At 41.2% G+C, this 24,105-nt stretch overlaps 1 protein-coding gene across 10 annotated transcripts in view; it reads right to left on the bottom strand.

Annotated features, from left to right (window-relative positions):
• The window catches only part of LOC113078004 (membrane-associated guanylate kinase, WW and PDZ domain-containing protein 1-like), a 70,817-nt gene that overhangs the window by 5,510 nt on the left and 41,202 nt on the right, over nt 1–24,105 (bottom strand). For 7 of the 10 annotated variants that reach the window (XM_026250274.1, XM_026250273.1, XM_026250272.1 and 4 more), the window contains exons 13-21: nt 19,726–19,987; nt 16,169–16,260; nt 15,719–15,911; nt 14,263–14,574; nt 13,243–13,440; nt 12,128–12,215; nt 11,841–11,892; nt 10,467–10,610; nt 825–963 (exon numbers count right to left, since the gene is read on the bottom strand). In XM_026250274.1, coding sequence (XP_026106059.1) covers nt 825–963; nt 10,467–10,610; nt 11,841–11,892; nt 12,128–12,215; nt 13,243–13,440; nt 14,263–14,574; nt 15,719–15,911; nt 16,169–16,260; nt 19,726–19,987 — 1,480 coding nt within the window. Of the gene's footprint in view, nt 1–420; nt 510–824; nt 964–10,466; nt 10,611–11,840; nt 11,893–12,127; nt 12,216–13,242; nt 13,441–14,262; nt 14,575–15,718; nt 15,912–16,168; nt 16,261–19,725; nt 19,988–24,105 lie in introns of all 10 variants that reach the window. The other 3 variants (XM_026250280.1, XM_026250281.1, XM_026250276.1) reach the window with 2 other exon arrangements.

The following is a 24,105-nucleotide window of genomic DNA, read 5'->3' as shown; positions in this document are numbered from 1 at the left end:
TCTTTTGCCAAGTTGTCACAAGTCCAGAATACAAAAGCACACTAATTCCATTACTTGCTTATGGGTGAATCTAACAAAACCTGTTCTATGGGTAATAACAAAAGATAGTTTTTATTTGTATACTTTTTTTGTGAACTAGGCAAGTTCTTGTAACATTCACCCATGTTATGTTATGTGCTATCGGTGATATGAAAACACTGCAGTGTCCACAACATCCACACACTGTGCATCACACAGGCATCTGAGCATGCCATCAGGAGCATATATCCACTGAGCATGCCATCAGAGGCCAGCGGCTGAATGGATCCACGGGGGTGAAATGAGAGCGGGTGAAGCAGCGACACGCGTGTGCCTAAGCAGGGCTTATAACGTGTGACTGGGTGACAAGAAGGGTTGACACACAGAATGTCCTTTACAAACCGTGGCTTGGTTTTGACCCATTAGGTAGAAGCAGGGCTCGCCCAGCTTATCATTCCTCAGACAGGCAGCAAGATGGGGGCCCATCATAGCTGAGGAGCCCACCAGAGAATGAGAGATCAGGGAGAGAAAGAAACAGAGATAAATAAGGAGAACTGAAACATGCAGCACTCTGACAAATCACAACAGATTTATTGGCTGACTGAAGACTGTTCAGAAGAACTGAAGATCTCACTCTCTAGATGAACACATAACAGAGGCTCATTGATCACCAAGAAGTAACAATTTTATGGTAGAGAACAAGAAGAAAAGACAATTCAGTATAGAAAACACAATGACTGAACACTTTGAAACAAAATGCAAAAAGCATGAGACATTAGCAGAGGGTGATCTTGTTTGTTACCCACCATACTCTGGGACGGATCCGTCTCCTCTCTTCAGCACCAGTCGAGCTCGTCTGTCTCCGGTCTTAATCAGCTCAATGGCACGAGAATGATTCATATTTTTTGTACTTTCACCATTGATCTCCAGTATTTCATCACCAACCTGCAAATGAGGCAGACACCACCATTAGCTTATGGGAGGCTCAAGAGGGCATCATGAGTGGCTGACGAACAAAACTGGGTGCTTCTCATAAATCATAATACACTTGTGTTACTGGTTAATAAATCTTGATCGATACTGAAAAAAAAAAAAAAAAAAAAAAAACCTGTATAAAGTACAGTGTCGTGGAAATATATTTGCCACCTTCCCATTTCTTTTTGTGCTAATTTGACACATTCAAGGCTGCAGATTAATCAAACGCGATTAATAGTGATTGTCACGTGCATTTAGTCAGTAAAGCTGGTCCTGTGATTAGAAGTAAATCTCCATCACCTGCTTTCAGGTAGAGCAGCATTTACTACACAGAGCCATAGTTCTCGAAAAAGCTATGCAAAATAGTGTATGTAACGAATAGTCAGAGGCATTCAAATCCATGTGCATAATTTATTAAACAGAGTGGCGAGACAGGCAGGGTTCAGGAATGCGTCAGGTGTGTAAGGGATAACCAGAATCGTAACCAGAAACAAGCAGAGATCGGGACAGGCAGCGGAGAATCAGAGTCGGAATACACAGTCCAAAGTTCAAACACAGGAATAACAAACAGGGAAAAATGCTCTGAAGTGTCAGACTGGCTAAACAAGACTTCGCAGTTAGTGAGAGTGATTGTGCTGCTTTTGTGTGTGTGTAAATGAGGTGCAGGTGTGGTAAGGAAATTGGCTGATGAATGAGGTGCAGGTGTGGCAAGGTAATTGTGATGCAGTGACTCATGGGGAATGTAGTTCGGGTGTGGTGCAACAGTATGAGAGGTGCTAGTGCCCAAGTGACATCTGGTGGTTGATGGGTGGAATGGTCCTGATGTTACGACCCGGCTCAAAGTCACAACATAAAGAGGGCACTTAGACAAAAATAGGTTTCAATACAATTATAAATTTATTTCAAATTAATCAAATAATGTCTAGGGTCAAAGTATTAAAGAATAACAAATGAATCAAATCAAATAGCTGTTAGAAATTGGGTTTGTGGAGTTGTGGAAAACAAATGTGAACACAAAATATCAACCCACTCTTCAAACAAACAAACCAAAAATGAGAGAGAGTGATCACAGCTCCATGAGCCTCTTAAATAGGGTGCCACAGGTGCCAATAATTAACACTGGAATCCCGCCCATCCAGGAGGAACCTGCAACCTTAACCAAAATAAGAGCAAAATAGGCAGGGCTGTAACACCTCAATCAACAAAATGTTAAATAACCTAAAGTATTTAACACAATAAATTTAACAAATAATAAAATAAACAAATATATCAAAACATTTACAAAAAAAAACAGGAGTATAGAATGTCATACACGAGACAGTGCATCGGCTAAAACATTCTCCTTTCCTTTGATGTGATGAATTTGTAAAGGAAAAGACTGCAAAAAGAGACTCCATCTCATCAACCGCTGGTTAGAGTTGCAACTTCGCTGCAAAAAAACTAGTGGGTTATGATCAGTCAACACTTCAATTGGGTTGCCACTACTCAAATAAACCTCAAAATGTTGAACTGCTAAAATCATTGCCAAGGCTTCCTTCTCAATTTCAAAGGACCACGGACATTATGTCCGAAGACCAATTGAGCAGGACTAAACCCCAAAGACTCTTGCACAGCTTCTCTGGCCGCAAAAAGCATGAGATGTACTCCTTCATCCCAGTCCCGCTGAAACTCAAGACAGTAGGTTTTTAACATTGTTTTCAAGGTTTGATGAAACCTCTCGAGAGCCCCTTGGGACTCTGGATGGTAGGCACTAGAATGACAATGTGAAATTCCTAACTGATCCAACACCTGCCTAAAAATCCCAGACATAAAATTGGATCCTTGGTCAGACTGAACAGTCTTAGGAAGCCCAAACATTGAAAAAAACTTTAGCAAGGCCTGCACTACCACGGGAGCTGTTATTTTCCTTAAAGGAATAGCCTCTGGAAAGCGAGTAGAAGCGCACATAACAGTTAGTAAGTATTGGTTGCCATGTTTGGTTTTAGGCCAAGGACCAACACAGTCTACTAAAACTCTACCAAATGGCTCCTCAAAAGCCGGAATAGGATGCAAAGGAGCAACAGGTATAGTCTGATTAGGTTTACCAGCTACCTGACAAATATGACAGGTCCTGCAATATGCTACAACATCTTGTTTTAGACCAGGCCAATAGAAATTTTGCAATATACTATTATAAGTCTTATTCACACCAAGATGTCCTGCCATGCTACAGTCATGTGCTAGCTTGAGTATGTCTTTACGGAAAACTTGAGGTACCACAATCTGAAAGACATTTCCCCACTCATCCTGTCTAGATAATGATTGTGGGCGCCATTTTCGGATTAGGACCCCATCCTTTTGGAAATAACCACATGACAATTCATTTACTTCTTGTTCAGTGCTCACTTCCTCAAACAGAGAAGATAAAGAAGAATCCTTACTCTGCTCTAAAATGAGCTGATCTCTGGTAATGGATCTCTGGTCTCTTTAGGAGGAATCTCCTGGAATTTTTCTAGCTCTGCCTTACCTGACACTATTAAAGATTTAACAGGCACAACTTCATCTCTCTTCTTTTCATCAAACACCCTTAAAAAGGTATCAGCTAGATCGAAATTAAAATCTGCTCTTTTTTTATCGGTAGACTTAAAAGTCTGTTTAGACATAGCACGAGTCACAGCACATACTGGAAAAACATCAGGAAAAGATTGAGACAGATCAGAGTTCTCACTTGACATAGGGACCTCAATAACTTGAGCATTAGGTGTGACCTTGACACCAGCCAAATCATTACCTAAAATAAATGAAACCCCTTCAATTGGCAAACAAGATCGTACACCCACCACTACCTGACCAGACACTAATGGTGATTTTATCTCAATGCTATGTAGAGGAACAACAGCAGAACCCATTTCAACTCCCCTTACCAACACTTGAGCTCCTGTAGCAGTCTGGTTAGAGAGAGGCAAAATTCCCTCAAGTAATAAAGACTGTGAGGCTCCTGTATCTCTAAGAATACTCACTGGAACACCACTTTCTTGCCCTGGTAGAGACACAACTCCTGTAGTAAGAAAAGGAGCATAATCTGTTAAACAGTCACTAGTACCCAAGTCTCCAAACTTCAAAGACTGAACCCCAAAACATTCAGCACTTTTTTGTACAGGAAAATGGCTTGCAGCAGCCAATCCAACTGGCTTGGTAGATTTTGCTTTCTTACCAAGAACAAAACATTCTGATATCTTATGCCCTGGCTTCTTGCAATAAAAGCAGATGATGTTTGCCTTAGAAGAAACCGCACTAAGCTTGCTAGAGGAAGTTGAAAAAGAGTCAGGTCCGGCCAAAACAGTTTTACTATGATCCTGATAATTTCTTCTTGGGTTATGGTTTCCATATAACCCTTTATGGGTTAAAGCGAACTCATCAGCCATAACAGCGGCATCAAACAATTTGGAAATCTTTTGTTCATTTAAATATGTAGCCAGAACTGCTGGGACACAATTTTTAAACTCCTCTAAGAGAATCAAGTCACTAAGCTGGTCTTTAGTTTCCACTTGCCTAGAAGCACACCACCTAACAAACATGTTCTCCTTTTCCCGCGCAAATTCCACAAACGTCTGCCTATCACTTTTGATGTAATTTCGAAAACGTTGCCGATATGCTTCAGGTACTAGCTCGTAAGCATGAAGAATAGAAGTTTTAACTGTATCATACACAGCACTCTGTTCTAAACTAAGTGATGAATAAACTTCTTGAGCCCTACCTGTAAGCACACATTGTAAAAGCAACGTCCAAACATCCTTTGGCCACTTCAATGAAGTAGCGACTCTCTCGAAGTGGGAGAAATACTTCTCTACCTCTTTTTCAGAGAATGGAGGAACCATTTTAATATGCTCACCAATATCAAAAGCTTGCCCTACACTTTGAGAAGACTCTGAAGGTACTACAAAAGGTGAAACAGGGGGCTGACCCTCAGGTGTCCTACCTGCCAACTCTAACTCCATTTTTTTAAGGACAAAGGCACGCTCACGCTCCCTTTCCTGGCCCTCCAATTTCCTCAACTCAAGTTCTCTGTGCAACTCCTTTTCTTTCAAAGCTATTCTATCATGTTCTAAGCGACACTTCACTGCCTCCAATTCTAACTCCTTTTCTCGTAACACCATCTCTTTTAGCTTTACTTCACTGTCAACGTTACTTGGAACATGTAACTTTGCAACTAGAACTCCTTCTTCCTCTAAAGTGCCCCTCAAGTTCTTTAAGATAGACTCCTTAAGTTTTTTATCACTTTTAGTGAGCTCTATATTATAATGAGCAGCAACCAACAAAAGCTGCTCTTTAGTGCACTTCTCAAGTGCTTCCTCTGAAGGTTCTTTTAGAAATTCTTCCACATTGGAAGCCATTGCTAAAAACCTCTAAGTTTTCAAACAAGTAGCCACTTTAGGAGTTCACACGAATCAGAACAATATCCTTTAAATATACTCCACCAAAAAAAAAAAAATTTACCTTATACACAACTCCATTTCCACAAAGTTACTTAATGGTAATTTAATCTACACCAACAAATCAGATTTACAAATCAGAATCAGTCCCCTTATCTTCTCTATGGAGAACGAATACAAAGGTTTAACAAAACCCTCTCCGCAAGTAGCATGCCAACAATATAATACTCTTACAAAAAGAGATTAATTCATAAGTCACGCAATCACTCCTGAACTGCTGACAATATTCAACAAGGTAGCTACCACGAAACTGCATGTTAATTAGTATATTGACTCCCTACGTTTGTTATTGGTGTAAAATTACTTACCAATTTGAAGAAAGTGGGGATGAGAAAAAAAAATGCTCTCTCAAAAGCAAACAAACAAAATAAATTTCACAAGTTCCCAACACTAGCCATTGATTCAAAGTGCCACACCAATTGGCATGGATACTAGAGAACCACTCCGGTAAAACACTACACAAACAAAAAAAACGAACCTCTCTAATCTTCAAAGGCTTACCAGGCTCGGGGCCACTTTAAACGCTGAACTTCATGTCACCTGGTGAAAACCAGGCCCTGAATAGCGCACCCCCAACAGAGATTAAATCTCCACCCGGGATACCTTCAAAAATAACAAACTAACAAAACAAACAGTGCTCCGTTGGAAGGATTGACTAGCAACCCAGCTGGACCACTCTACCTAACCGGAGTCCTCTATTAATCCAATAACTATGAACCTTTTCCATGCTCCATTCTCAAAAAACTTGAAAAACAAGTCACAAAACCCCAACTTCAAACAAGAATTTGATCCCGGACGAGGCTCCAATTTATGTTACGACCCGGCTCAAAGTCACAACATAAAGAGGGCACTTAGACAAAAATAGGTTTCAATACAATTATAAATTTATTTCAAATTAATCAAATAATGTCTAGGGTCAAAGTATTAAAGAATAACAAATGAATCAAATCAAATAGCTGTTAGAAATTGGGTTTGTGGAGTTGTGGAAAACAAATGTGAACACAAAATATCAACCCACTCTTCAAACAAACAAACCAAAAATGAGAGAGAGTGATCACAGCTCCATGAGCCTCTTAAATAGGGTGCCACAGGTGCCAATAATTAACACTGGAATCCCGCCCATCCAGGAGGAACCTGCAACCTTAACCAAAATAAGAGCAAAATAGGCAGGGCTGTAACACCTGAGTGGAGTGCCCTCTACTGAAGTTCATGGGCACTCCATCTAATGATCGTGACATAGCACCCCCCCCAAAGGAGCAGCTTCCAGACGCTCAAAACAATCTACGAGGGCGGTGGAGCGGAGGCGGGGCGAGGCTCTGGTAAACCCGTGGTGACTCGACTTAGTTCATGAAGATCAACTGTGATTTGATTTTGCTCATGAAGATCGTTGGTGACTTGACTTGGCTCATGAAGATCGTCGGTGACTTGACTTGGCTCATGAAGATCGTCGGTGACTTGACTTGGCTCATGAAGATTGTCGGTGACTTGACTTGGCTCATAAAGATCGTCGGTTACTTGACTTGGCTTGTGACTTGACTTGGCTCGTGAAGATCGTCGGTGACTTGACTTGGCTTGTGAAGATCGTCGGTGACTTGACTTGGCTCGTGAAGATCGTCGGTGACTTGACTTGGCTCATGAAGTTTAACTGTGGCTTTACTTGACTCATGGGTGTTAATGGTGACTTGATTTGACTCTGGATGGTCAGCGGTGGCTTGACCTGACTCTTGATGGTCAGCGGTGACCTGACTAGACTCGGGGAAAACAATAGGGACCTGATCAATGGTGACCTGACTTGACTCATGAAGTTTAACTGTTGTTTTACATGACTCTTGGGTGTTGGTGGTGATCTGACTTGACTCTGGAAAGTAGATGGGGACCTGACTTGACTCTGGAAGATCAACTGCGGCTGCCATCTTGCGCAGCGGCTCTGGGCTGGCGGCCATCTTGCGCAGCAGCGCTAGGCTGGCGGCAATCTTGTGCAGTGGCACTGGGCTGGCGGCCATCTTGGCCAGCGGCACTGGGCTGGCAGCCATCTTGTGAACTGTCTCCGGGCTGGCAGCCATTTTGTGTAAAGACTTCAGGGCTTCAATGCTGTCCTCTGCCTCTCCCGCAGTGAACGGAGAGTCACATAATATAAGTGTATAGTCCATGATGTCCCTTAAACTGCCCTTAAACTCCCATCCAGGTAACAATGATTTAGTTGGTTCATTGAGTCTGAAGAAGTCCTTAAACAAATCTTCATCATAGTACTGTACTTGATATGATAGCTCACAGAACTTTTGAACATACTCTTCAGTAGATAGAGCTCCTTGACGAAGGTGCAATAGCTGATCTACTGGGTCAACGATAGAGCGGGAGAGTTGATATGCTGACCTTGAAGTGGGAACAGACATCTAAGTAACGAGAGTATACCGGGCTGCTGGATCCTGATATGGCGAAGTCTTCTGTAACGAGGAGTCAGAGGTGTTCAGATCCATGTGCAGCATTTATTAACAGAATGGTCAGACAGGCAGGGATCAGGAATGGCGTCAGGTGTGTCAGGGATAACCAGAATCGTAACCAGAAACAAGCAGAGATCGGGACAGGCAGCGGAGAATCAGAGTCGGAATACACAGTCCAAAGTTCAAACACAGGAATAACAAACAGGGAAAAATGCTCTGAAGTGTCAGACTGGCTAAACAAGACTTCGCAGTTAGTGAGAGTGATTGTGCTGCTTTTGTGTGTGTGTAAATGAGGTGCAGGTGTGGTAAGGAAATTGGCTGATGAATGAGGTGCAGGTGTGGCAAGGTAATTGTGATGCAGTGACTCATGGGGAATGTAGTTCGGGTGTGGTGCAACAGTATGAGAGGTGCTAGTGCCCAAGTGACATCTGGTGGTTGATGGCTGGAATGGTCCTGAGTGGAGTGCCCTCTACTGAAGTTCATGGGCACTACATCTAATGATCCTGACAGTGTTCATCATCGTAGACATAATAAAGGTAGGATTATGAATTCAACAAAATAGTTTGTGATAATGATAGTTGTTTGCTTAGTTTCTCAGTGAACTACAGCTCGGTGTAGTAAGTGCTGCTCCATCTCAGACCATATGAAAATACCACTTTTAATAACACGTTTTACTCCAAACTCACGTTTAAAATTAAATTCTACTGTGAGATTATGTGGATCCTTAGACTAATTAAGGCACACAATATTTAATTGTATTCTAAGCAGTGATAATGGTTGTGTCGATTAGCATTTCATTATTTTGACGAAAATTACAATAATAATAATAAGAACTGATTGGGTGTGTTCCAGCCAGACATTATACTATACGCTTTAAAACAATGACATAAAACAGAACATCATTTAAGAATGGTGTATTTACAAAGTTCGTGGGACTTCAAGACAACATAATAAAACAAGGAAAAGTCAGTCTGTTAAAAGCATACAATTCTCTGCACACTGAAAACAGTCCAAGAATCCTAGAGTGCTTAAAAAGTCCCAAAGTGAGTCCACCAGTGTTTATTTAATCTAAAATGAGTAATACAGGTGCATCTCAATAAATTAGAATGTCGTGAAAAAGTTAATTTCAGTAATTCGACTCAAACTGTGAAACTTGTGAATTATATAAATTCCATGCACACAGACTGAAGTAGTTTAGTAGATTCTTTTAGATGTGATGATTTTGGCTCACATTCAACAAAAACCCACGAACAAATCTCAACAAATTAGAATACTTCATAAGACCAATAAAAAACATTTTTAGTGAATTGTTGGCCTTCTGGAAAGTATGTTAATTTACTGTACATGTACTCAATACTTGGTAGAGGGTTCTTTTGCTTTAATTGCTACCTCAATTCGGCGTGGCATGGAGCTGATCAGTTTGTAGCACTGCTGAGGTGGTCTGGAAGCCCAGGTTTCTTTGACAGTGCTCATCTGCATTGTTTGGTCTCTTGTTTCTCATCTTCTTCTTGACAATAGCCCATAGATTCTCTCTGGGGTTCAGGTCTGGTGAGTATGCAAGCACACCAACACCATGGTCATTTAGCCAACTTTTGGTGCTTTTGGCAGTGTGGGCAGGTGTTAAATCCGGCTGGAAAATGAAATCAGCATCTTCAAAAAGCTGGTCAGCAGAAGGAAGGATGAAGTGCTCCAAGATTTCTTGGTAAACAGGTGCAGTGTCTTTGGTTTTCAAAAAACACAATGGACCAACACCAGCAGATGACATTGCACCCCAAATCATCACAGACTGTGGAAACTTAACACTGGACTTCAAGAAACTTGGGCTATGAGCTTCTCCACCCTTCCTCCAGACTCTAGGACGTTGGTTTCCAAATGAAATACAAAACTTGCTCTCATCTGAAAAGAGGACTTTGGACCACTGGGCAACAGTTCTTCTTCTTATCCCAGGTAAGATGCCTCTGACGTTGTCTGTGGTTCAGTAAATCTCTTGACACGTCTGTGTGTGGTGGCTCTTGATGCTTTGACCCCAACCTTGGTCTATTCCTTGTGAAGTTCACTCAGATTCTTGAATTGACTTTGCTTGACAATCCTCATAAGGCTGCGGTTCTCTCGGTCGGTTGTGCATCTTTTTCTTCCAAACTTTTTCCTTCCACTCAACTTTCTGTTAACATGCTTGGATACAGCACTCTGTGAACAGCAGCTTCTTTGGCAATGAATGTTTGTGGCTTACCCTCCTTGTGAAGGGTGTCAATGATTGTCTTCTGGACAACTGTCAGATCAGCAGTCTCCTTCATGATTGTGTAGCCTAGTGAACCAAACTGAGAGATCATTTCGAAAGCTAAGGAAACCTTTGCAGGTGTTTTGAGTTGATTAGCTGACTGGCATGTTACCATATTCTAGATAGTGAATAAGTGAGTTTTTGTTAAATGTGAGCCAGAATCATCACTTTTTACTATTTTATATACGTTTTCGTTCTTTACAAAGAAGAAAATGTGAACTTTTGTTTCAATTAAGAAAAACGTATGCTATTTTTGTGAAGAAAAACTCATTTTACTCTTACCCTCATCTTCCCATTCTTGACAGCGGCTCCATCCTCAGCTAAGCGCAGCACATACAGATCCATGTTGTACTCCTTACCGCCTCTCAGACTGAAGCCGAAACCTTTACTCCCCCTCTCCAGATCAACAGAGTAATACTCTGCCTCCTGAACACACAAACACAACCAGATCACCAAACCAACCTGACAACCAGTTTCTTTTACAGTCTTTGCACTTACTGAGAGTAATATAAGCTAACAACTTGGGTCAGGGTCAGGGGCACCTTCAGGGCTAGTAACTAATTATTATCTATTAAGTTCACATACTGTATGTACAGGCAAAACAGGACTCGTTGAGATAATTCATTTTTTATGATAAATCTGTAAGATGTTTCTCTTAGAAAGCACTGTGATCAGATGGAAGCTTTTGCTCGTTAGAGTTAGACCTCATGTTTCTTCTTGCAGTACAGACCTCCACACAGCTAATATACAAATCAAACTCTGAGTTTGTGCAATCCAGGACCCACAACAATGGGATTCACAAACAATATATGTTGCAAACAAAAACAAACAAACAAGAAACAGTTCAGCCTGACATTTATGCCAAATCATGTGCTCTCAATAATGTTAAATGGTTGATATTTCAGCTCATCTCCAGATTGATATAATATACTACATCAGAGATGTAACTTAAGACATTTGTGTTTAATATCTGACCAGGATGGAATAAATAGAGAATTCTTCAATCATTTAGAGTAGACATATGATGTCGACATTTAAACATGTACATTTAAAACAGGAGAACATTGTTAAACTTGATAACTAATTAAGATGATAAATAAAACCAGGATAAGTGCATGTTACATGTTTTTTCAGTGTAGGGTTAGGATTCAAGTTACACATCTGTCATTTCAGCAATTATGGTCTTTTTAATCAAGCAGAAAACTGTGTTTTGCTTTGTCCATTGTGAGTGAAGACTGATGTGAACATTTATTTTAGGCATTTAGCATTCCCATTGATTTGTATGCGCTTTATGGATTTTTTTTTAAAACAGAAAATCTACAAATCAAGAAGTACAAAAGTGAGTGAGGTTCCTTATATTTAACATTTTAAGTCATTACAGTTTTATTGCTCTATGCACCCTAGTATTGTTAGAGCGCAGTAATTTCACATCTGTTTGATTTGTTGGCCTTTTAGCACAAGACTGCAAAATGATACAAAATAATATGTGTGGACGTTCAGCCTTAAAGAACAGACAGTACAACAAAAGTAAAATAATAATAATAATAATAAAATAAAATAAACCTTTCTACAAACCCAACTAGTAATCTGTTACTAGGCCTAGTCCTGTTCCCGGTCTAATCTAGATTGTGTGTGCATCACAGATCTATCTCTCACCTGACTGAAGACTGCTGGCTGCGGCAGAGCGGCTTTGGGTTTGTTATTCCTGCTGGATGAAGAGAAACAACTGGTCATGTTACCAACAACTTCCTCATTATCATTATTACAAGAATCACTACTAGTACTGTACATCCATACACATGTTGAACAGATCCTAGTGAGGTGTGTGTGTGTGTGTTTTCACCTGGGCTCTGTGTTGCTCTGAGGTGTGTGTGTGTGTGTGTGTTTCACCTGGGCTCTGTTGCTCTGAGGTGTGTGTGTGTGTGTGTGTGTGTGTGTTTCACCTGGGCTCTGTGTTGCTCTGAGGTGTGTGTGTAGTGGTGATGGTGGCGATCTTCTCTGCGTTGGTCAGGAGCGAAGCGTTTGATGTCTCTGTTTGGGCAGAGAGAAAGACAGTCATGGAGCTCTGAGCGTGTGAAGAGAACACAAGCAAAACATTCAAGAAGCTGTTCTGTACTGTGGACCAGCATCAGACTGGACCACCACACAGCACAAGCTGAACTCTGATGGGTCTTCAGATTGTTCTGGGTTTAGTGATGTTTTGGCCATGCATCTGGACTATCTTCATTAGTTGTGTCTGGACCAGTGTTTCCACGAGAGACACTGTCGATCATCTCTAGATACAGACATACTCCAGAATTCAGATTCTAGGCCACCGGAGTAAAACAATGAAGGAATTCATCGCAGCACCACCTTGTGGCTAATTCTTAAAAACATGGTAGAAAGGATCATATCTATATTTCTGCATGTAGATAAAGTTTGAGCTCAGCACGGCCTGGTCTCTGACCTCACCACCAGCTCTGTGTTTTCCCATGACAGCCTTCTTCAGATCAAAACTGCTCATGAGAAGCACATGCGTTCATGTGTGAAGGTTCAAAAGATCCCCTCCAGCATCATCAGGTCTAGATTTACTGGACAGGATCAGATACGCTTCTGTGATTCTCCTGATTTCCTGTAGACAAGCTTGAAGAGTGCTATGTTTGAACTGTATTCAGCTCTCAGCTCTGAGCATCACTCACAGTCTCCACTGTTTGCTTCATGGGAATTACTGAACAGGTCAGACAGCGTTCGGTTCAATAATAATGAAGTCATATACAGAGTTTCCCACAGTTTCAAGATGCACACGCTAGCCATGCTTCTGTATTTGGTTTTAAAAAGCAGACATAATATTGATCTATTAATTAGGAGACCACGAGCGTATGACGGTGTGTGCCGTGCGGCTTATATCTATTATTCCTGCTCTCCGAACAGCTAAAGGAGAACACAACACTCATTTATGACAACAACAGCAGCTCGTTCTGTGTTATTCAGTCACTGAACACATGCAGATATTTCCAGTTTCTGTCCAGTCGAGTGTTGCATCATCTGAAATGAGATCTCAGTATGACGACAGACTCACCGTCTCCGGGAATGATGCGCAGCGAGACGGCGTGGCCGGCCTCTTTGATGAGGTTGACGATGTCTGAGTGGGATTTGTTGGTGATGGAGCAGCCGTTGACCGCCAGGATCCGATCACCCACCTTCAGCTTCCCACAGCGGTCGGCCGGACTGCACTCGATGATCCGGCCTATTTTATGAGGCATGGCCGTGTTCCCCGCTGTGTGTGTGTGTGTGTGTGTGTGTGTGTGTCCAGAGGCAGAAGGGAAACAGACAGACAGAGAGAGAGAGAAAGGTGAAATCATTTCTTATCAAGATTTTCTCATGTCCAGTAGTCCCTGCCAACATTCAGTGATAAAATCTGAACACCTAAAATCAAATCACAGTCTTGAATCACATCGTTGTTCTCAAGGTCTCATCATGGTTAGGGACGGGCTGTAGTATCAATATATTAATACTGATGCGAGTATCGAAAGTATCAATACTCGCATATAAAATATGGATATTAAGTGTGTTTCATTTACTAGTAATTTTATTAAAAAAATATGCATACAATATGGATTAAACTGGAATAAAAACCTATGTCAGCAAATAATTGTATAGGAAAGAACTACTTTCCTGCTCGCCTGAACGTTAATATAAATCATAGACTGTCAGTTTATGCATGCAACAGCTCGTCTCTGCAGTCCCTTGTGAAAATGAACCATGGTTTTACCATGCTTTGTAGATATTCATGAATACCATTACAGTAAACACAGTTTAACCATGTGTAAACAACAATATCCAACAATAATCAATACAATAATCAATAACAATAATCCAATTTGTTGCAATTAAGGCATATTGAATGCTAAAATCCATTTAAAATCTAAAGTAAAAAATATAAAGTGGCTATTATTACCCATTTTAGTTTTAGTAATTTAATGTAAAAATGTAAAAGTTGAGTCCAGAAGTATCGTATCAGTATTAGTATCAGTACCGCTGATACTGGTCTTCGTATCGGTATCGTATAGAAAACATATTAAGCACACGAACACCGTACCGAAGGAAGAGCCGGCGTCAGAACGTGACACGGAAGACACGATGACGAAGCCGAAGCCCTCGTTCTCTGCGCGCTGGATCTCCACGTGGTAGGGCTGCAGGGCGGCCGGGGTCATGTTGACCACTGTGCTGCCGCTGCCGCCGCCGCCGCCGCTGCCGATGCCACTGGTGCTGCCGGAGCCCGAGCTCACGGTGTTGAGAGAGTTCTGACTGCCCTGCGGCGTGCGCTTCTCCTCCGTCAGAGACGCCGCCTGCGTGCTGCTGTGGTGAGAGGAGGCCGGGGACGGCGGCACGTCCGCCTCGCCCTTACACCCTGCACACACACACACACACACACAGAGACACAAACACACAGAGACACACACACACACACACACACGGAGAGGCTCGTCAGTGCGTCTGCATCACCTGTGATCCTACAGACCCTGTGGTCTCTCACAAGGGCAACATTCATGATAGATCTCCTATGTAATAGGAGGACTGACACACTGTGGTAAAATAGTTTTCTGTCTTGTATTCTTCGATTCAAGAATGATTTTTGTACATTTAGAATGATTCCATTCGAGACAACAGACAATTCACTTCAGTTTGATGTGAGAGCAATTATATTCTGCATTCATAAGTGCATTCATGTGATTAATTAAATGCTTCCCCTAAATTCATGATATGCTGATTCAGGGTGTAAATAACACAGCTGCCTTAGAGTCGGAGGGGGAAAACAAACACTTTTGTCCAATGTTAGTTGATGTTGATGTTGGTTTAATGATGCTATAGCATGATGTATGTCAAAGCTTCTTTCCCAGCATCTCAGTAATAAAAGTATTCATATTTAAAATACATGCACTTAACCAAGAATCACAGCATTTACATTACGGGGCCTGCCATTGGTCAAAGAGAAATTCAAAACTTTTGTAAAGATCTCTTTGATCTCTCTGAACCCAATATTCCAGAGGTGTGAATGATAATGTGTTTAAACAATGTGATTGACTTCGATTACTCTCAATAAGAACAAGCATCATAGCACTTCAGATTTCAGCACAGATAGTAAAGCTCCTGGGTTTGATGCTTTGGGTCTTTGCTTACTCCTGAAGCCATATTTAACTAAATAAGCCCAAATAATAATAATAATAATAATAATAATACAACATGATGCATATCAGCAGTCATCAAAACCGTAAATCCACATTTTTTTTATATCTGAAAAAGTTTTTACAATTTTTTTGAAAGTCGAAACATTATCATGCAGTTTTCTTTTGCTATTTGAGCAAATGGGAAGGTAAAAATATATGTGTGGTACAAAATATGAGAAAGGTTCATAGGATTTTCAGCTGTTATGCTGTACTGTTCTGTAGTGTTAGAAGTGATGAAAAATAAAGAGAAAAACATACGCAAATAAAACAATTAGATGACCTAGAATGAAAATCAAACTAGAAAATGAGATGCTGGTGCAGGTGTACCTCCGAAAGTGTTTTTCCGGCGGACGGTGAGGTTGACGTGACCCTGTTTAGCCGCCTGCTGCATGAGCTGCACCACCAGCTGATGAGACTTCCCCACCACCGCCGTGCCATCCACACAGATGAGCTCGTCTCCGGAGCGCAGACGGCCGTCCTCGTCCGCAGAGCCGTACTTCACTATGTGCCCTATGTAGATCTGACATGCATTTGATGGAAGAACACTGGTGAGAAGGACAGCTCTGGCAGGTTGCAGTCTGTGGCATGAGACAACTCAAGTACAAGTCTCTGAAACCAGGACCCTGTCCTTCATATCACGCTAAACACTTGGAGACAAGGTTAGATCAGAGCAGCTTTCTCCGTTCAGATCAGAGCTTGGCGTCAGATCAGCTGTTGCTGGAAGGGTGTGTGTGTGTGTGTGTGTGTGTGTGTGTGTGTGTGTGTTCTCTGACTCACCGGTTCTCCGGGTTCACTTCCCCCCAGGATACGGAAGCCAAAGCCTGTGTCCTTCCTCCAGAGGAAGATGTCTTGTTCTTGAGAGTCTGGTACTGAAACGTAGATCAATAAATACACCTGTTTATTCTCTAGCATGTCTCTGCAGGACACACACTGATTGCAAAGCAGATATATTATAGATGCTGTAAAAGTCTATAAGACTGTCAGAAAGCACATATAGTTTTACAGAGCTCAGCTTTACAAATGATTAAATCTTAATAGTAAATGAACACACCTGTTCTACAGATTGGGATTCTACCGCTGTTGTTGGTGGTTTATTTGCATGTGTTATGAATAGACAGCAGATGGGTGAGGTGTCTAACACTGTTCCCACACTGACTGTCAGACGAAGCCTCGGCCAAACAGTAAGCATGAGCAGAATGCTCACCTCACCACATAGGGAACAACATCATGTTAACCACAGAAGCTTAGCATGGAGCATTTAATTGGCCTCTTCACACAGTTCACTTCAGAGGTCTGGATCTGCCAAGTGCACTCCGTGTGGAGCATTTAACACCGACTGGGAACTGGCACTATGAGAGGAGTCGCCCAGCAATCTGCCACCAAACCGGCAAGTGAGCACATGGACATCTACTCAGGTGCATCCTACAATATACTGCCATAACCTTCAGAACTACAGGCACACACATCAGATATGACAAAGGTGGGGTACAAATCAATGACATATATATATATATACACGTCATCTGTGGGGCACCAGACTGCAGTGTGCTTACACAGAGTCTTCCTCTTCAGATACTCTATAATCACGTGCAACTGCTGGAATGGGTCATACATGATGAAGGGTGTATGACAGAAACTGAAAAAATGCAATCTTTTAACCACCTGTTTTCAGTGCAATTATTAAAGCCTGATTTTACTTTTTTTTTGTTAAAATACTTTTTTCCTGTATCCCAATGTTAAATTACAAATTTAATGTGAACCAATAGAACCATGATCTACTGTGATACTGTGGATCACGACACATTATTAAATAGACTTAGATTGGTAGGACTATCAGAAAATGCTGTCAGTGTTTATTGCTAATATAAAGGGAAGAACTCGGATGGAGGGTATCAGTCAGATTCTTTGGAGGCTGTTAAGGACCTGTGTTGGGGCCGTTTATTATTTAGTTAATACACACACACACACACACACACACATTATATATATATATACATATATATGTTATGACTTTTCCTTGATTGGAATTTAAAGACATTCCCCTGACACACTGTTATTGTGCTGTCTGTGTGATATGTCTATATGTCTCCTTTGAGTATTCAGAGAAAATTCATTGATATCTGTTGATATATACAACCATAATGTTTATTTATTTATTTTTATTTTTTTGCCATTTTATCTCTGTAACTACATCTGGCATTTCCTCATTATGTTCTCAATCAAATTATAATGTTTGTGTGTCTATTGTTAGAACTGAGCTTGGTAAAAAAAAATGAAATATGCAGCAATTTCAGACTGGAATCTTTTCCAAAAGCAGATGAAGATACAAAACTTGGTATCTTATAATTATTTTAAGTTTTTATTACAAGATCTAGAGAGTGATTGTTTTTAATCGGTTACATGGTTTTTTTTGTTTTGTTTTTTATTATAGCACAGGTATGTCTGTAGCAATAGCCAACAATATTGTAATATCCGCTCACACACCTGCCAGTTCCTCCAGACACACGAGGGAGCGGTCTCCTAAAGTCTAATGTCCAGTTCTGCCCTCACCTGTTCTTCCTATGTATCCCACTAGTGTTTTCATGGGCTTAGCTGGCCAGTGCATGCTTGCAAAGTCCTGTAATTTTCAGCCTCAGCCTGTCTTTATGGACTTGTTTGCTTGTTTTTACTCGCCCTTGCTGTGTACGACCCTAGCCTGTCTGACTCTGCTTTGTTCACCCCAATAAATACCTCTGCACATGGACCCTCTCGAGCCTCCTGAGTCTTCCGCTTCCGATGTGAGAAAAAAAGTGTTTATTATGTCTGAAATCTGGATATTTATCTTACAAAAACGCATGGATTCGCTACAGGGGTTGATGCTTCCAGGGTGAGTAGAAGATGGACGAATTTTCATTGTCGGGTGTACTAACCCTTTAACAAGGCTTTTTAGCAAAAACTGATTTGGCTTTGGTTGAAATGAGCAGACAACATGGCACACTTGGAAATGTAATCCTCCCTCTTCTATCTGCAGCTCATCCTTATACATAACCGCAAAACTGACCAACATTTTGTACCTACATTTCTCTGACCACCTTCTTTCACTGAAAGTGAAAGTGACATGACATACAGCCAAGTATGGTGACCCATACTCGGAATTCGTGCTCTGCTTTTTTTTAACCCATCCAAAATGCACACACACAGAGCAGTGAACACACAAACACACACACTGTGAACACACACCTGGAGCAGTGGGCAGCCAGTGCTGTGGCACCCGGGGCGTTGGGGGTTCGATGCCTTGTTCAAGGGCACCTCAGTCGTGGTATTGAAGGTGGAGAGAGAACTGTACATGCACTCCCCCCACCCACAATTCCTGTCGGACCGAGATTCGAACTCACAACCCTCCAGTCGGAGTCCGACTCTCTAACCATTAGGCCACGACTTCCCCTGATAAGATGGCATCCATCAGCAATCAGTTCTTCAATCTATATAGCCACAGCTTACCTCCACCCACACACATTTCCACTCAAGTATTCATGCTTTCAATGTTTTTTTGTGCCATCCAGTTTACAACATCCCCTTTCTCACAACTTTAGTTAGGCTCCCCCTGCTCAAAAAGAAAGCACTCAATGCTGAAAACTAAAGACCAGTCTCTTTCGTTTTTCTTTCAAAATCCAATAAGATCTCTTAATGTCTCAAATGTGTCCAATAAGCTCTCTGCTTTTCTGTCAGAGGACAACCTACTTGAGAACAACCCGTCTGTATTCGGAAGCAGACACTCCGCCTGACCGACTTTATGACCATTTCTAGCAAGAGCAAACTTCTTATTCAACTGCACCTGTCTGCAGCCTTTGACACTGTAAATCACCCTTGGACATCAGAGGAACATCTTCAGATGACTCTGTCCTCACAGGCAGATCTTTCAGGGCTTTCTTGGAGTAAGCTGTCTGAGTCAAGCCAGCTAATCACTGGAGTTCCTCAAGGTTCAGTGCTCTCTCCTCTTCTTTTCTCCATTTACACCTCCTCACTGACCACATGGCTTCTCTTATTATTGCTATGCAGATGATGCACAGCTCTATCATGTTAAACCTGATGACACCACTGTGTCAGCTCGCATCTCTGCCTGCCTTTCAGATAATTTCAGTCTGACTGTACACTATCAGCTTCTAGTTCAAAATTATGTATATGACTAATGAAAAGTGCTACTGGCATAGAAACCTGGATCTTAAGTTAAATCAAACTAAATTGAAGTGTGTAGCTGTAACATATCCTTGCAAGAGAAGAGCGTGCCAACATGTCACATTACAGTAGTTGCTTGCGTAAACAAAAACACTTCCTGCAGTAAGACGAGTACTCACCCCGGCTCTCGTACATGCTCCTGGACTGTGCCCAGATCTTGAAGGGGTCCGGTTTCTTCTGGAGAGTCCCATTGGCTCCAGAGTTGTCAAAGGTGGGCAGGACAGGCAGTGGCTGGGTGGGAGGAGGTGGCACGGGCGGAGGACCCCCCAGGGTGTCAGTGGGCACAATGGGCTCCGGGCGGCCAGGTGAGTCCGTGTGTGTGCTGCGGTGACTGCATATGCTGTGCTGAGAGCTGCCCTGACTGTCCTTCCTTTCCAACTGCTGAGAGACACAGAAATGTACAGGTTTAAGGGCACTGAACAAGGACTCTGAAATTTTCACATGATGAATACAATACAAGCCAAAAATAAATACAAGCGTACGTTGTGTCAATCACATTTACACACTGTCTCCAAAACTTTTGTCATAAAAAAAGCGTTTTCCACATCCGTAGCAAGCATTTTGAAAAGTGTTTTGACCATTCAAAGCCACCGTACAAGTGAATGCCGAAATCCAGAATGCCGATTGTCAAGTTGATCCATTTTGTCACGCAGCCCAAAGCACTGTTAAAATGCTTGCACACTGAATTCATGGAAATTGGTGGTCTTCTTTTTAATATGTGGCTCTAGTATTGCTCGCAAAGCATCAAACTGAGCCACCAACATCCTGAAGTAAACTTTTAATTGCTCAGGAAAATGCCACTGCTCCTTAAAGGGTTAGTTCCCCCCAAAATCTAAATTCTGTAATTAATAACTCACCCTCATGTCATTCCAAACCTATGAGACCTCCGCTCAGCTTCAGAACACAGTTTAAGATATTTTAAAGTAGTCCATGTGACATCAGAGGGTCAGTTAGAATATTTTGAAGCACCAAAAATACATTTTGGTCCAAAAATAGCAAAAACTCAGACTTTATTCAGCAATGTCTTCTCTTCCGTGTCTGTTGTTAGAGAGTTCAAAACAAAGCAGTTTGTTATATCCGGTTATTGGTTTGTTTGAAAAAAGTTACCAGCTTAAGTCATTTATGGATTAATGCTTATTGGAGATGCAAACAGTTTCAAACGATTCAGTTCGATTTGGTGAACTGGTTCAAAAAGATCCGGTTACATCGAATGATTCGTTCGCGAACCGGATATCAATAAACTGCTTTGTTTTGAACTCTCTCACAACAGACACGGAAGAGAAGACAATGCTGAATAAAGTCCTAGTTTTTGCTATTTTTGGAACAAAATGTATTTTCGATGCTTCAAAATATTCTAACTGACCCTCTGATGTCACATGGACTACTTTGATGATGTTTTTCTTACCTTTCTGGACATGGACAGTATACCGTACACACAGCTTCAATGGAGGGACTGAGAGCTCTCGGACTAAATCTAAAATATCTTAAACTGTGTTCTGAAGATGAACTGAGGTCTCATAGGTTTGGAACGACATTAAGGTTGAGTTATTAATGATATAATTTAGATTTTTGGGTGAACTAACCCTTTAACATGGAGGGGAACTCTCCTTCCTCTCCTTATCTCAGGATTGGATAGACACAGTATTTCCTTTCTTTCCTCACTGAACAAAATCCTCCTCAGTGCCTGAAGACTACAGTACTAGTACTTTAGAGTACAGTACTTTAGTACAGTTTTAAGAATTTTTTCAGAACAGATTCATTAATACACATCAGACTCAGTGGGCAAGGTTTCTTTGAGTGACGAATTTTAAGGATGATAAATACGACAAAAGCATTCAAAAATGTCAGACTCCAGTGTGCAGTGACCTTAACTCTGCACAACTAGTTGACTTATGAATCTCTAGACAGAATTTATCCACTCTCATGTTTTTTCACACTAGCATGATTGTTTTTTTGTTTGTTTTTTCCACAAGGTGCTGCCACACTGCCGAGGACAAACACCTACACCTACTATAGTAAAGTAGTTCATACAAAGTCTTCTGAAGCCATAAGACTATTTTTGTATACAACTTATTCTGAATCCGATAATTAACCAGAAGCTGTTGCATCTTTTCCAGAACTGGAGTAATGTGCTCTCTGGAGTGATATGCTTTTATTTGTACTAGTGAGGAGATGATTAAACATTACAGCCTGGTCAAAAATTACACACATATTTCTTATGTGGGACTGCAAATTTGTTGTCCATGTACCCAACACATCGTTTATGTCACAGTCAGCCTTATTCGGCTTAAAAATTACTTCAGATTTATTTGCATTTAGCTGTAGGGATTTTTGCTCGAACCAGCCCTTCACCTCCTCAAGACATAATAACAAAGATGAATGAGAAGTTGATCCTCCTGATCTAAAAGGCAAATAAATTTGAATATCATCAGCATAAAGATAAGACATACTGTGTTTAAACAAAAAAAAAGTCCTAAATGCAGCAAAAATAGTAAAAACAGAATAGGCCCCAAAATAGAGCCCTGAGGTACTCCACAGTCAATAGAAACTGAAGTGGAAGAAAACCCTCAATAAAAAGGACTGTCCCTTCAAATAGGAAAACCATTTTAAAATGGTCATGTTGTGGGTGCTCTTAGACCCACAACATGATCTAATAAGGATATTATCTATTAGATCAAAAGTTGCACTAAGGTTGAGCATAATTAAAGCTCCTCGTCTACCAGAGTCTGCAATGAATAATAAATCATTGGAAACTCTCAATAAAGCTGATTCAGTGCTGTGTCCTGCCCTAAAACCAGACTTAAACACATCTAGCACATCATTATTAGCCAAAAAAGAGCTCAGTTTAAATAAAACATCTCAGGTTACGAATGCAACCATGGTTCCCTGATTAGGGAACGAGACCTCTAGGGGTCGCTATGGGGAACACCTCGTCGTGAGCCGTGTCTGAAGCATACATTGAAAAAACACCAACTTATAATCAGACCACAATAAAATAGAGGATAAAAAAAATAATTAGACCCTAAATCCTAAGAAAATTCTTGGACAGAAGCTATACTTTGGAGGTCTATAAATGACCACACCCAAAACAGGCTTTAAGAACTCAGTTTTAACAATTGAGCTTCAAAGCTCGAGTAGTTAGCATTGTAGCTAAACCCCCACCACGACCCACTGAACTTGGGGTATTAATTAAATTATAGCCAGTTGGACAAAGTTCATCTCATAGACTCCACTCATCCATATTTATCCAATTCTCTGTGATGGATAAAAAGTCCAAAACATTATGTGAAATAAAATAACTTTGTTTGTAATCGAGCGTGCATTAACCAGCGACATCTTTAAAGTCTGTGGAACAATATAAACGACAACTGTAAAAGAGCAACGCCGACGAATCCATCTGGCTAAACTGGCAGCAAACATGCGAATGGCGCCAACACCAAAACTCTGCTGCAAACCCAGCGTTGCCATCTTCTCTTGCAAACTGCACCATATTGTTACGTTCAGTGACTTTCAGTTCCCTTATTTGGTCATCTTTCTTTTCTTGTTTGGTTAATTGATTATTCCCCACCTGTCTCCATTCACCTGATTTCTCCCTCATGTTTAAATACCCTGTATTTTGAGTTCCTCCTTGTCCATGATTGATGTTAGTCAATGTGTTAATGTAGTAGTGTTGTATATTGTCTATGTTATCTCTATCGATGTTCAGTAAACTCCTCTTTTGATTAATACCCTCCTTGAGTGCTTTATTTCTACGCTAGCATACACACAACCGTAACACACTTCAGGATACCTTCACAAAAAGTGTCTGCACGCCTCCCAAATCTGTGCCGGTGTCTGAGCTTGCAGCACACATCTAGCCGACGAACACTGCATACAGTGGCAGTGCAGAATGAGTAGAGAAATACGTTTCCACTTGAAGTGGGTCGATACACACTGGTATGCAGTACCGGCACTTCTGACATGTTTCTGGTACTAAAAGTAAAAGCATTATGGTCTGGGTGATTATATGATCACATATATGTTTAGAAAGTACACTATATAAATTACACAACCCACATCTTGACCAATCAAGTGAATGAATGCAAGTGGAGTGTGTGGGGAGGGCAGGCGTGCAGAGTCCTAGAATAGTATTTTATAATGAAATAATATCTTAAAATGAAAAGAAGCAGGCATTTGAGATCACATCATTTTAAACCATTAAACTACTGGAAACTATGAGGATCCAGTAAACAAATTCAAACAGTAAGTTCAAAATAGCACTAATGCAGAGAAAACAAGGACAAATTCATCAGTGATTGTGGAGAGAATATTGTCTAGGGCTGTGCGTTTAATTGAAATCTCATCGCAATCGCGATTTGTGACGTAGCGGTATGCTAATCTGAAAGCCTGCGATGTGGATGCGATATTACTGTTCCAGAGCAAAGGCATGACTGCAAGCCTAGAGGGACAGCCTAACTGACCGATAGAGTGACCAACAGCACTGCTCTAGCCAACTGTGT

The sequence above is a fragment of the Carassius auratus genome, unplaced genomic scaffold, assembly GCF_003368295.1.
Source record: "Carassius auratus strain Wakin unplaced genomic scaffold, ASM336829v1 scaf_tig00023751, whole genome shotgun sequence".
NCBI classification, from domain to species: Eukaryota; Metazoa; Chordata; class Actinopteri; order Cypriniformes; family Cyprinidae; genus Carassius; species Carassius auratus.
Note: the sequence above shows the minus strand (reverse complement) of the source record. Positions and strands in the feature narration are given on the sequence as shown.